Raw genomic sequence first — 14,442 nt, 5'->3', positions numbered from 1 at the left:
TAAGTTTCTGTTTGGTAGGCTCTGGGAACTGAGAAGCAGTGGACCATATTCAGTTATTCCCAGATGAACTGCCTGGTGCTATGTGAAGGGGATGACAAGAATCATTTTCCTTTGGGACCAAGTTGAGAAATATTTCACTTTGCCCATGTACTGAATTTATAGACATTCATCTTGAGTGGCTTGATATAGAAATGATGGCTCCAAGAGAATTCTTAGTTTCTTTTTTTATTTGACTCTTACACCTCATCACACATTTAAATGACTAGTGAAACAAGGACTCAAAGTATGATCTCTGCTTGAGCCATGGCTACATTTATTATTTTTGTGTGATTAGAGTTTTGAATATTTTTTCATTCTTTCACTTTTTTGTGATTTTATTAGAAAAGAACTCAAAGGTGGACTTTTAGCATCATGTTTTTTAATGAAAGCTGTTGTAAGTCATGATGATTTATTTATTTACCATGGTAAAGAGCAATTGAGAAATGAAGAGACATTCCAAAATTAATCATGTGTTGTGATTACTCTGCTGTGTTCTCATCATTATAATTGAAAACACTCTTCTAATTCTAGTAATTAATTCTCTATGTCTTGTTGCTTTAACAGTCCTTCTTCTGCTAAACCTCTTATTGAAGGAGCTTATTGATGATTTGCTTATGTCATTTACTAATCACTAAAAATTGCTTAGGTGTAATATTTAATAAATTGTGAGTATGATAGAGGTGAAAACTTAAAAGGGACCCAGGAAAGGTATCTTGCTAAGGATGTGCTTATAGGTGATTATTCTATCCCTGGGTTAGTTATCTTTAGTATTATCAAGGTAATATTTTAATAAAATTCAAATTAGTATTCTATTGTTCTATCTATGAGTCACTATATATTTATTTACATGTAACATACTTTAAGTATGGAGGATTATTTGGATTTGGAACTCATTACACAGGTAATACAACCAAGTATAGAGATTCAACTTTAGATGAAACCCTTCACTGGACTTTTGTTCCCAGGTATCTTAGAAAATTACTGTCCTGAACAACAACTAACAGAGTCAATGAAGTGACACTGGATAATGAACTAAATTCTTTCAGAAGTTCTCTTTAATCTTACTTGAATGAGTCAAAGTCACAGAGAGAGTTAGGATTCACCCTTCTGGCTCCATGAGATGCTCTCACGGCTTCACCAGCCCCACTCATGTTCTAGCTAAATCCACTATCATACAAGTCATAACTAGGTAGCTGCATTTGAACTGGAAGATTTGTGAGTGAAAGAAAATGGGGGATACATTCTTGTCCGTCCATGATGGAACCTTTACTGTGGCAAAGAAACTTTTACTGTATGACCACAGGGTCCTTATGGGTTTGCAGAATTAATATGGGAAGGAGGCACATTGCCTGTGAAGGTGATAAGGAATAGATCTTACTCTATTTAAAGTTCAAAGTATATTTAGCTTATTTCAGTTTTCTTGCTAATTCATCATGCCCGATGGCACATGTTCCTACAATCCCCATAACCCTACTCCTTCAAGAGTTACTATTATTTATGTAAACTGAAAATAAGACAATAATAATAATAATAATAATAATAATATAAATGGAGGATGGAACTTCAAGAACTTTTCTTATGATATTGTTTTGCTGGGAACAAAGACACAAAATAAAGCTGACACTAGAATAAAAAGGAAGTGGTGTTTTAAAAGTACTTACTTGAAATACAGGAAGATCGCCATGGAAGCAACCAAAGCAGCAATCGACAGAGAGTGTCCCACAAGAGCCAGGTAGTACAGGACATATGCATTCTAGAGCAGAAAGAATTGGAAAAACATCTAAGTAGATGAACCATGACTATGGAAAGCAACAGTAGTTTCTATTTCTAAGTGTAAGTATATATCAACAAAGGTTTACCCCTTAAATGTATCAAAGTTATAACAAATATTTCAGAGGATGAAATTATTTTTTCTATATTAAAGGTGTACATAGAAACAAACTGAGCCACTTTTAAAGACCAAAATTCCTTGAGATAAATATCATTCAAAATATTGCAGAAGTGATTTTAAACGGATTAAAAGTTGATATCCCTAATCTTAGTAAGCAATCAAGGCAGATTTTCAGTCCTTGGGTCCTGTTATCAGCAACAGGTATGTCTAATTCACTGAAGTGTTGATGCATAATCCTTCTAGAATCTTCTGACCCCTGACACTTAGAAAGACACTTAGAGAGATTAGGGAGGCTTATGGCAGGGTTTTTTTTTCACTTTTATTTAACTCAAAATTCAAGGAGATATAGCTTTGTATATCAATTTAAATAAAATTGAAAATTCTCATTAGTATTTTCTTAGCCAAAGAAGCCAACATTCTCCTTGAAAGCAATTTGCTAATTCTATTCTTTTTAAATGACAATTAACTTATTTCTGTTCTTATGCTGTTATGTTAGTTGACTCAAAAGAATATCTTCCTTAGTAAATTCATAACATTAGTGTGTTTTTTCATATCTGGTACCTGAAGGAGAGTATTTCTTCTCATATGTGGCCATAGTGTTTGAGGAGGTCAAACACAGCAACACTGAGTGTAATTTATTTAGATTTGCATTGCTCCTAACACTCTAATTAACATAGTTACACTTTTCTATAGGAACCCAATTAGCATGCACTCATGAAATTCCTTACATGGTCACATCACTTCCATCAGACTTCATCAAGTGACTAGTTCTCCATTAGGGTATAGACATATATCTGTGATATAGAATAGCTAAGCAATTTGTAAAGGGGCCACAGGCTTTGGTGACCTCATCTTATCTTGAAGGTGGTTTTCTAGTTGGACCCTTCAGAGATTCTCTTTATAGTTAAATATTGATGCTATTTCTCCCAGCTATCAAAAGTAAAGGAGCTGAGGGTAAATTTAATAATATTTTCATAATGTGGCAAAGGCAAAATAGAACCTGTTTCTCTCCTCAATGGACTTAAATAGAAGTTTTAACACCAAGTTATTATTAAAAGTATTTCATAGCCTGTAAGGCACGAGTATTAATGAATCCTAGTTGACACCTCTGAAAATTGTCTGAACTGCCCTCACTGTATCGGTGGGTTGATGGGAAGCTCCACCATACCCAATTGTAAAATTTAGGTCATATCTAACATGTGTGCTAAGAGAAGTAAGTTTAGCCTGTTGCTTTCTGAAAATTGGAGGCTCTGAAACACTCTCACGATGAGAAAGATATTAGTGAGTTCCTTAAAATGCTCCCTAACTTCTGGCACCAGAGGAAATTCCATCATCTGCTCCATGTACAGCATCATCGTTGTCATAACTGACCTGATTCCCCATTCAAGCAGAAGTATTGATACTGAATACCAACAAGAAGGTAAATGCTAGTTTCTCTAGTGTCCTTCAGAAACCCTATTTCCTTGTATAGAAATCTGGTGGGTTTTTTGTTTGCTTGTTTGTTTTTGTGGCTTTTGGTAACAGATATTTCATAGTTTTACATCCATTTCCATGTACAAACAATGGTACTCTCATCTAATACTGAAATTCTAAAGAGAACTTACGTTCAGTTTCTCATTAGTGAAAGCATTGCACAGAGTATAGTTGGACCAGGTTCGATTGCTGTCAGGGTGTCTAAACCATTCTCCATTTTCATCACAGTATTTGGAAACCATTTCTATTAATGGAACAGAATGGTGGTGCATTAGTATCTCAAACCCCAAGAAGAAAACTAAAGCTTACAGCCATTCTTAAGAGTGAACCACATTGTAGAACGTGACTATAGAGATAACATGGACCATCTTGCCACTTTGACATTTGATGCGATAGAGTGAGTCCAAGTATTGGGCATCATATGCCTCCTTGGTAAATGTTCCTGTTTACATTTTGGCATATTCCTGTGCACTACACCCTGTTCAGAATTCCAATACTGAATTCACTCTTTCACTATTTGTTTTTGTGTGGTATACTTATGTGTTTATGTTCCCCTGTGTGTGTGTGTGTGTGTGTGTGTGTGTGTGTGTGTGTGTGTAAAGGTTAGAGGTAGATGTGTTAGGGATTTTCCCCAATTGTTCTCCATCTTATGCTTTGAGAAAGGATCTTCCAATGAACCTGAGCTCACCAATTTGGATAATAACCTGAATGGATCCTTCTGTCTCTGCCTTCCCAGCATAGGGATTTAAAGGTGTACCTCTGGGCACAGATTTGAATGTGGGTGTTGGGGAACAAACTTATATCTTCCTGCTTTCACAAACTTGTTGACTGAGATTTCTCAGCCTACCCCCCAATGAAACTTCTGACATTTTGTTGGAGTCTTTTTGTGATGCTAAGATGTAGCCCTATGTCAACAATGAAATCATAAAAAAATTAAAATGTGTTGTAGACAGATTTATTGAAGATCTGTTTTTCTTTAGAAGTGAATTTGTCTCTTAGCTAATATGTCTCCATCCAAAAACTAGAGCAAAAAGATGGATCTATGACTGGAATCTCCATTTTGCTTATCAAAACCTCGCCTCTAAGTCAATATTTAGAGCCACTTTGGCAAGAGTCCGTTGCTGCTTTTGAACTGGCCCCCTAGCCTCACTGCAGAGCAGCTTTTCTGTTCCAGTCAAGTCACCTTAAACAAAGCTGCAGATCAAGACACATGAAGCATCAATGTGTTGGGCAGAGATAATAAGGGCCTGAAGGGTTCTCGTCATGCAGCATTTTGGTTCCAATTTACAGGAATGCAGCTCAGAGTTAGGGCTCTGGACAGAGCCCTTTCTTCATATTACCATCCTTTAAAGGAGATTCCTAGAAGTGTCTGGCCTGCACTGGTTTTTATTTTGCTTCACATTGGTTTTAAAAGTAGCCCCTGTAATTACACTTTGATTATATCTATTGTTCTGGCTTCAGTGATAAGTGAGATGTCCCCTTAAGGAAAGCCCCCAAAGTGTTTTCCAGATCTTGTCTCAGAGAAGGGCTCCTATTTGCTCTTATGGAGATCCAGAGACACTTAAATACCTTTGGCTGGAACAAAATCGTTTGACTCATATCTCATCTTTTTCTAGAGACTGACATGTTGTGTCTAGCTTATTCCATTTAGTTGTATCATCAGGACCTCTTTTATAACTAAGGTTTCTATATCGTTTTCAGTGTCTTCTAAATTTAATCCAATGAGAGAGATCTTTCTTTTTCTAGGGTGGCTGGATATGATTTTTCCTGGTTCTGACCAGACATATCCTGTAGTTGTGTGGCTATCACCACTAATCCTTTGGTACCAGGCTCATCTGGCATGCACTGAGTCTAAGGCACAGCTGTTCAGTACATTTATTTGAGCCTTCCAAACCCTCATTACCTCTGTTCCTGGATTTTTTCATCTTTTATTAGATTCAATTTACCCAATCCTATTGTCTATTCACATCTTTCTGCCTTGTTTCTGGATTGAGGCTTGGACATACTACCCACATGCTACTGCACTACTCTTAAGTATTAATCATGGAACTACCTCAATTCCAGACCCCTACTTTTGGATACATGACAATCCTAAAATAAGTGACATAATCTCTCATGCCACTTGGAAACTGATCCTCTGAGACCATTATTCTGCTTGAGCATTCTATGTTGGCATCTAACAATACATGTTGACAGGATCAAGGCCTGAAAAAGCAACCTGTCTTCTAAAAGTTATGAATGTACAACTTATGCAAGTTTGCATAAGGAATAATTAATTCTAAATAGAGAAGTCTCAAATCATGTGTCGAGGTGGAGTTGCTTGTAGTTTTGTGTGACATACTGGAAAGATAAAAGGAGATATTAAATATGAAAACACGTTACAATGTGAAAAGTAATGTTCCAAGTGAAACACGGCTGTGTAACTTCCAGAGCTCAAATGTATATGGTTCCACTTGTCCACTTAACACATTTTTTTTTTTTAATTTGGAACAAAACAAGAAAACAAAACTAAAGATCTTACCTGCTGTGTCAAAGTCCGGGAAGTAGTCTGGGCAGTGCTGATAGGCTGTGACTCCGGCGGGAGTATCGTCCCAGCATAGCCATCCATCCCAGGTACGGTTGCAATATGGGCCTGGGAATTCAGAAAGAACTTGACATCGGAAGATGCGACCTAACTAAAAGACTGCTTATCTGAAGATATCTCAGAAGGTTGATCCTACTGCTGCAATCAAGACTAATCAGACTTCAAATGAGCATTCGTCCTTTTGGAAACCAACTTTCAAATGCTTTTAGTGTAACTGTGGAAGAATATCTCACTGGATGAGAGGCAGGGTTCTTGCTCTGCTTTGTAAGAGGTTCTAAAGTTAGGCTTCCCATAAAACAAGCAGCCCCCAATACTGTGTTTCTGTCTATTTATTTGTGGAGGGAATCTAAAGTGCAGGTCAGAAATTAATCAAATGGGCTCTGAGGTATGTTTATAAGTTTTTACTTATAGAAATTTTACCTTTTGAAAAGTATTCAACCAAAAAGCTGAATTTAATTTGTAACATGTAAGGCAAGGCATGCTCTACTACCGTTGCCCACATAACAATTTGAAGAAAAATTTAGTGACGGCATTATTTATCAAAATTCATGGCACAAATGAATTCCTCAAAAATCTGAAATCAATTGACATAGAGGTGAGGATATTTTCTAATTTAATAAAGCATATCAGTATGATGCATCCAATAAACCTTTTTGTTTAGTCATTACTGAATGCAGAGTATTAGGGGAGTATATTTAATCATTTCCCTCTTGCTAAGTATCTTTGTCTTAGAATGTTCAAGGTTATACAAAAGTCTTAATTGAATCTTTTCAAGAGTTTCAGAGACATGGAAGAGAATTAAAAAGCTGTGTTAGAGCTTGGCGGGCAACATTCTTCCTTTTTATTTTTCTCTGGGACTTCTATAGCCAGTAGACTATGCTCAGCCCTGAAAATATTATGGCTGTTACTCTAAAGAAGGACATAGATTAACAGCACTTACTGTGGCAATTTCTTCCCCCCTTTAGTCCCCATAGAACTGGGGGTGTGGTAGCAAGAGAGAAGAAATAGCAGAGTTGTCAATGAATTGACATGGAAGGAAAGATATGCCTAATTAATCCAAACAGGACAGGGTTTGCACAGGTTCTGCCTCAGGCAGATTCTCTGCTCATTGCTTTCCATTTTCCTGCCATCATTCAGTCCTGTATTGTTCCTGCTTATTAGGTGTGAATCCTGAGTTATTGTGGTAATTTTGTCAGAAGGGCAATTGTCAGCCAATATGATGTTAGATGCAGTAGGGGAAAATCATCATATCTGCTGCACAAAATGCACAAGCACACCATAATGTGAGAACTGTGGACCTATTCCATTTCAGCTCTTCATCGCTATATACCTTAGGATGACACAGTCTGAACTGATGTTTCACCCAAAGGTTTGCATGACTTCTCTTACCTTCTCCATCATAAGGGGGCATCTCCTGGATCCTGTCATAGCAACCGTACTGGGCTTTGAGCAGCTTCTTGCGTCCAACTAAGTAGACGAATGGCTCGTGATCATGGGTGGGCTCACTGTCGTTGGAAGGAGCCTGAAGAACTGGAGTTGGGGTCTGTATGAAAGGTAAAATCAGTACTTACAAGTAGGTCATAAATTAACACATAAATAAATGTGATGATTTTAATTAAATGTTTGAAAACATTTTTTTCATTTTATAGGCAACATTTATGCAAGATTCCAATAAAATATTCTATACTAAAATGATTACATTTCACATTTATATTTGTAACAATGTCCATTTGCTATTGAGAATGTAGAGCAACCATACACACTCACACACATCTTGATCATCTCCTATTGTTTTAATTTTATTGTCTTTAGAAAGTTTACACATAAGCAAAGCAAATAATTTGGTTTCCAAAACATCTCCATTATTGTCAACATTTCTATCTTTGGAAACTTTTTTTGTTTTGGTTTTTTGAGACAGGGTTTCTCTGTGTAGTTTTGGTGCCTGTCCCGGATCTCACTCTGTAGACCAGGTTGGCCTCGAACTCAGGTTGGATCTGCCTCCCAAGTGTTGGGATTAAAGGCATGTGCCACCACCACCCGGCTCATTTTTGGAAATCTTAAGAATCATGGCTCACATACAAAAAAAGAAACTGTGAAATAAATATGCTTCTTTAGTGAATAGTTTCAGCTAAGTTTTGCTCAGGTATGGGATAAATGCTCTGACAAAATTTGCCTCGTTTATCCCTCAGAACAAACAAAATAATTGATTTTAAGCTCTTCATATTGGTTCCATTAGCACTTGACCTACACATAGTAATTCATTTTCAATGAGGAAGGCAAATGTAATTCTTAAATATTTATATTGGTGCATCAGTTTTCAGAACAAGTTGCCATTGTTTTCCCATTTAATCACTGCCATAGGTCTTGGCTTCTTATAAGTTGTGTGTTTGTCCACGTGTGTATGTGTGTAATTGTTTACCGAAATTGATAAGCCAAACATTACTGAGGAACCAGTACTGAAGCAAACAGGTGTGAATCCTGCTCCTGTGGAGCTTACAGTCTAGAAACACAAGCACTGTGCATGTGACACCAGACACTGAGAACAATAATCTCCCATCAGGACATTCTCAGATATCCCATTGGGAGTTAGAATGTGTTTTTGTTCAGCTTAAAAAGATTTTTGAAGGGTTTCCTTATTTTTGCTTGCTTTTTGTATCTTATTTGCTCACATGTGTATAAATGTATGTGAGTGTATTTTAAAATCCAAACTAATATGACTAAACCACCAAAGAAGGGACGATTACTGTCCCATGCAGGAGAGATGTTCACTTGATATGTTTAATTGTGAGACATCTTCTCATTGTCTTCTAATTAAATTAGAAGCTGGAATTTCATATATATGGATACATACTTTATACTAGAAATTTTAGACATTAGGAGTTATTTTTTCTTAGGTATGGGTCTTTCCAAACCACATTCTGAACTCTGTCCTTATATGCTTGGCAGCTCATTAAGAAATGTTCTTTCATTAATTGGAAATTCAAGGGAGCCTGGGGGGAATATTATGTGTTAAGGATGCTAAACAGAAAAACTCTACACTTGTGTTTTCAGTGACATCTTTATTAGGTTTCACACATTGTAACATTAGTAGGAGTGGGAATAACATGTGAGTGAGAGTAGGCATGTTTCTGCTGATTGGAGGAGCTTCATACTTACCATTCTTGCAATATTGAAACAAACTCCAGTGAACTGGGTTTGGAGCTTGGCTCAATAGAGATTGTTTCAACACTGAAAGAATGAAAAATCGGAACCTCTGTTGTCAGATGAGCCACAGCATTCTGGGCCTGCTCCTGGTCTGGTCCTTGCTTGAACATTGAAGGTGAGATGTTCCCAGTGGTTCCTGAATCTCTCAATGAATTTCTTCCTAAAATTACATGCACCTTGGGGTACTCCATTTACAAATGGATGGATGGATAGATAGGCAGACAGAAATATGTAAATGCAGATAGAAATATATAATATATTTCTAATCATGAAATTAGTACTGCTTAAAAGCAACATATATATAAAACTTCTACATTGTTAAATAAACTTTTCTAATAATTACATGCAAATAAATTTGCTAATGAGATAATATTATTTTCAACAATAAAAAGGAAAAGTAAAGCCAGCAGTGATATCATGAGACAGTCAAGCAATATGGAAGATGTCACAAGATTCTACTAATTTTAAGTATTGTGTTTATGCTATGAGCGATTCAACAAATATATGATACCGTGCTAATAAAGGTGGCAATGGGACATGAGCATGTTACATGAATCTTCAAAAACCAACCAACCTACCTATCTACCTACCTACCTATCTATATCTTAATTGCTGTTCCATGTAGCAGTTTAGCTACCATATATGTGGTGTCATTTTGGAAGATCGTAGAAAGTGGCATCACACATATGACAACCAAGCTGCCACAGCGGCAGTTGGCAGGTGAGGCATCACAAGGTCTTTTTTTTTTTTCCAATAAATACTCTAAATATCTCCCATATGCCAGGTCCTGTTGTAGGTCCTAAAAACTCAGCGGTGAACTTGCTAGCATGGTTTCTGCCCTCGAGGAGCATATATTCTAAGTTTCATTCATACTAAACATGAAGGACAGAAGAAAATCATCTCAAATGAAATGAGTATATGCTAAGGTAACTCCTACTTGGATAGGAGACAATATGTCTTTCTTCTATTTGGTTCCAGCTCACTGGATCCATGCTACTGCGCTGCGGGCAGTGCTGCTTGGGATTGTATCAGGCACAATTGCTCACAAAAGAGTACATGTTCATCAACTTCTTAAACATTGAACAAGAGGAAAGCAGTAATTAACCTATTCTGTTCATTACTCACTGTAAGGTGTCAAATGATCCCACTATAACCCATAAATTAAAACAATTAGAGTAAAATAATTGTAAGAAAGAATATTAGCTAGATTTAGAAATTAGCATGATGAATAAGCTTTCCAGGTCACTGTCCTTAGCACTGAATGTATAGGTTATGATTATTTGTGGTTTTTAGTTATACCTTTCTCAACATCTAAGGAGAAGAGATAGTGCTCTAAAGTATTCACCCTGTTTTCCTACTATGATCCGATGCCTGTTTGGTGTCCTAAGTATTTTCTGGGGGAACACAACTTAGTAGACAAATGATAACAAAAATCAAAATACTTCTAGAAGAATCTTGTTTCTTTTTCTATGTTTTCCTCAGTGTTGTCCTTTCCACCACTGGCATCACCGCCATTACATCATCAGACTCACAGCATGGTGTAAGTCTTCACTATGTCCTCACCACAGTCCTAAGCCCGCAGGGAGTGGCCTTCAGTGTGTGATTAACGTAGGCGAGACCACAGGAAGGAGGTGGCCCAAAGACAAAATAAAATTACTTTAAGGACAAATAGGGAAATGAGTTGGTAGAATTTAATAAATATACTGGGGGTGGTTTTTCACATCAATATGTTATATAAAATTGATGGTTTGGGTTTATTAAGAGCATTTTACTTCAATTTTTCTGAAATATATCAATATGAAATAAGCTGTTTTGAAAAAAATTGGTGTGTCAAATTTTATGTGATGGAAAAGTCCTCCAAAAGAAATACATAATTAATACAAAGAACACAATTTATTTCTGTTAAAGTAGAAACCATGGAGCCATTTGTATACCCTATTCAAACATGTTTGGTAGACAAGATATGTCTGTAAAGCATGGTTATTAAAGCCTATAACTCATGTAAATACATGCATTTTCTTTTCAATATTATAAAATACATTAGCAAAAGCTTTGAATAAATATGACCTGTGTTGGCTTTGTAACATACTAAAATGATCTGTAGCCTAATTTATCTTGATAATCTTTAGTAGTTTTTTAAAATCATGCATATCTCTCTCCCAAGTCCTTCCAGAGAGGGGATGAATATTATCAAAATATATTTAAATTTAAAAATTGCTTTAAATAATAAAAAATATTTTAAAAAATCATGCCCAATATTATGTGTTTTATGGCACAAAGTTAAGAGGTGTTTATGTATATTTTATCAGGATTTAATCTGAGGAATGAAAAATAACAGTATTATTTATGATCAATAAGTACCATACTTCTACATTTACAAATGTTATGTAAGGGTTAGGCATTTATAAGCAAGATAAAACTGTCTACTTCTACAACATTCTCGTTGAGGTATTTTGTTTAGAGTTATGATATGAAGTAACCTGAATTTCCAAATATTGGGTTAATTCCATAAAATTATATTTTGCTAAAGAAATTTCCACAATTTAAAATCATATGCTAGTTTGGCAGAAAAAACTAAGAGATAAAAATGACTGTTAGACATTCCCATAAACATTTACTTGGTCTATGGACGTTCTCTTTCAAATTAGCTTCATATCTACAGAAAGCCAGTACTTTTTTTTCTTTATTTATACAGGTGAAGAAATTTAGGTGTATTTGCAAACCTGCCACTGCATGGTAGAGAATGAATAAATGATGTCCTGGAACCCATTGCAATCCTTGCTTTGGTATATAGTGTGAGATTTTTAAATGATATGTATTGACAGCTGTAATTCAGTTTGGTGATAGAACAAGGATTCAGACATCCCTTTTTGCTCATCTCCCTTTTACACACTACTGAAGGTGATGTAACAGTGTGTTGATGCAAACAGGTGCTGATAGTGTCTCCTAAAGCAATTATGCTTTTAACTAGCTACATCTTTATGAATAACGAAACATGAAGTTATGTAATGTGAACCTGATGTGGAAAAGCTGCAGAAGAGTTAGAGTGCCAATGGTTCCTCAAGTACTGAACATTCTTAGTTTTGAACAGAAATATATCAGAAATCAATCATTATACTGGTGGAATTTAGATGTTTTAAAAGTATAGGAAGAGTTCAGAAGCCATGATTCAAATTCACATTTCAAAAACACGCAAAAAAAAACCTTATCCAGAAAATTTTCAACTTTCTGTACTACAGAGATGAATCAAATTATTGCTAACTTTTCCAAACAAATGGAACTCAATTGTCTAGATAAACTATGACAATAATTAAAACGAGCAAAAGTTCAAAGGAAAGACTTGTTAACAAAATGTGAAGAAAAATGACAGTTTGAAGAAACTCAGTTTTGGTTTCCTTGCAATTGTCAGTTCACTCACACTCAGACACTCCTCTCTGCTCTGCATGCTTATTAACGTGGAGTAGAATAATTGTCTCCACTTACGATCAGAAGCAGGAACATCAGAGTGAACTTGTTCAGCAAATGGAACCTCATCTTCGGTTTGCGAAGATTCCCTCTTCTCCTAGAAAAATATAAAAGTAACAAAGATTTAAAATAATATAGCTCTGATACCTTATTATTGTTCTCTCCAGACCCACTAAATATAATACATGAAAACACGACTATTATGCCTGTAACATACTTGCAGGTACGTGTTCCATTGTCCCTTTTGTTAACTAGAATGTTGTCCTTAAGGCACTATTAAAATTTTCTGATCATATATATTAACATTTTTTGTCAGCCAAAATGAGATCTCCTGGCTTTAAAAGGTTTTAAGTTGAATAAAACAGTTTAATACAGGTTATAAGAAAGAAGGAAAGATATGTATTTGAACAGGGTGGTGGGGAGCCAAGTGAAATGTGTATGAATAAGATAATGAGGTCATGAAATATATTTTAGATTATCAAGAAGTACATAGGTACAATTTAACACTAACTTTAGAATTAGTATAATTTATTATTATTTCTCAAGTTTAACAAGCCATGTGTACTATGCTATAAAACAAACAAGAGGAAACAACACCTACTAGAATGTTTACCAGATATTCAAATCAGCCCATTAAAACCTATTTTCACTATGACAATTTCACTATTTTTTATTACTGATCTGAAAGGCTAAGTATTACAGTTGGTCTATACATAAAACATTGCATATACAACATATTTTCTTATATTTTATTTGAGGCTTAAATATAACAATAAATATGAAAATTAAATTTACATAGCTACTTAAATTTACATAACTGAAATAAAGGAATTCTAAGCAATCAAGAACAATCATGCTGATTTTAATAATATATGTTATCAATGGAAATTGATGAGTATTGCAATGGGAACATAAGGAAGAAGTCATTTCACTGGGCATGAGCAAACAAAATCTATGTTTTGTGAAAGATATACAACCTATTTGACAACAGTCCCCTGTAAGGATAACTCATACATTAAAAGAAAACACTTAAGCCAATGGGAATCCATTTTAGTGAGGGCCTTTCTCTACAACAAAAGCTTTATTCCTACCATCATGAGCATTCTGATATAAAAATTGAATTAGTATTAATTATCAATATTTAAGAAGGAATATTGGATTAGCTTTCTAATTGCATTCCTTAGGAGAGCCCTGATGGTGATTAGGTGTTAAAAATGTATTTTGCAAATGTAATTGCAAAACCATAAAGGAGAAAGAATCTCAGTGGCAATGAAAGATAATTATGATGCCTAAAAATATCGCTCAATAAAACATGAATGAAGACAGATCATGTTCAGTAATATACCAGAAAATGGTCCAAATTTCCCCTTTAGATTCTCATCACTGGTTAGATCCATTAGAAATTTCCTCTAATGGGGAAAAACAAAAACAAACAGAACAAAGAAAAAAAAAACCCAAAACCACCTCTTCCCATCTCATATTTGCCTCACCTAGTACATATTATCACTATTACAAGATTTAAGTGTAGTCCAAAATAATGACATTTTGCAACATATGTACTTGAAATAAACCCATGGCTGCTCACTAATAGAACACAAGATAGTTGTATTGTCAAATGTAAGCAATATTTGGTACTCAATTGATAACAGAAATTATTTAACCAAATATTACCTCTAATCAGTAATGTCTTTCCCCTCCACTCTATAAAATCCATGAGCTGCCATATTGGGCAGACACTCATAGAGTCTGTGATAACTTATGTCTATCTTCATGACTATCTAATGCC

General features: G+C 35.3%; 1 protein-coding gene across 3 annotated transcripts in view; it reads right to left on the bottom strand.

Moving 5' to 3' along the window:
• Nucleotides 1-14,442, bottom strand: part of Calcr (calcitonin receptor) — a 78,460-nt gene that overhangs the window by 23,334 nt on the left and 40,684 nt on the right. For all 3 annotated transcript variants that reach the window (XM_006991222.4, XM_076566234.1, XM_042272768.2), the window contains 5 exons: nt 12,675-12,753; nt 7,377-7,530; nt 5,925-6,035; nt 3,535-3,647; nt 1,701-1,792 (listed from right to left, as the gene is read on the bottom strand). In XM_006991222.4, the coding sequence (XP_006991284.2) occupies nt 1,701-1,792; nt 3,535-3,647; nt 5,925-6,035; nt 7,377-7,530; nt 12,675-12,753 (549 nt within the window). The remainder of the gene's footprint in view (nt 1-1,700; nt 1,793-3,534; nt 3,648-5,924; nt 6,036-7,376; nt 7,531-12,674; nt 12,754-14,442) is intronic.

This window comes from Peromyscus maniculatus, chromosome 3 (genome assembly GCF_049852395.1).
Source record: "Peromyscus maniculatus bairdii isolate BWxNUB_F1_BW_parent chromosome 3, HU_Pman_BW_mat_3.1, whole genome shotgun sequence".
NCBI classification, from domain to species: domain Eukaryota; kingdom Metazoa; phylum Chordata; class Mammalia; order Rodentia; family Cricetidae; genus Peromyscus; species Peromyscus maniculatus.
Note: the sequence above shows the minus strand (reverse complement) of the source record. Positions and strands in the feature narration are given on the sequence as shown.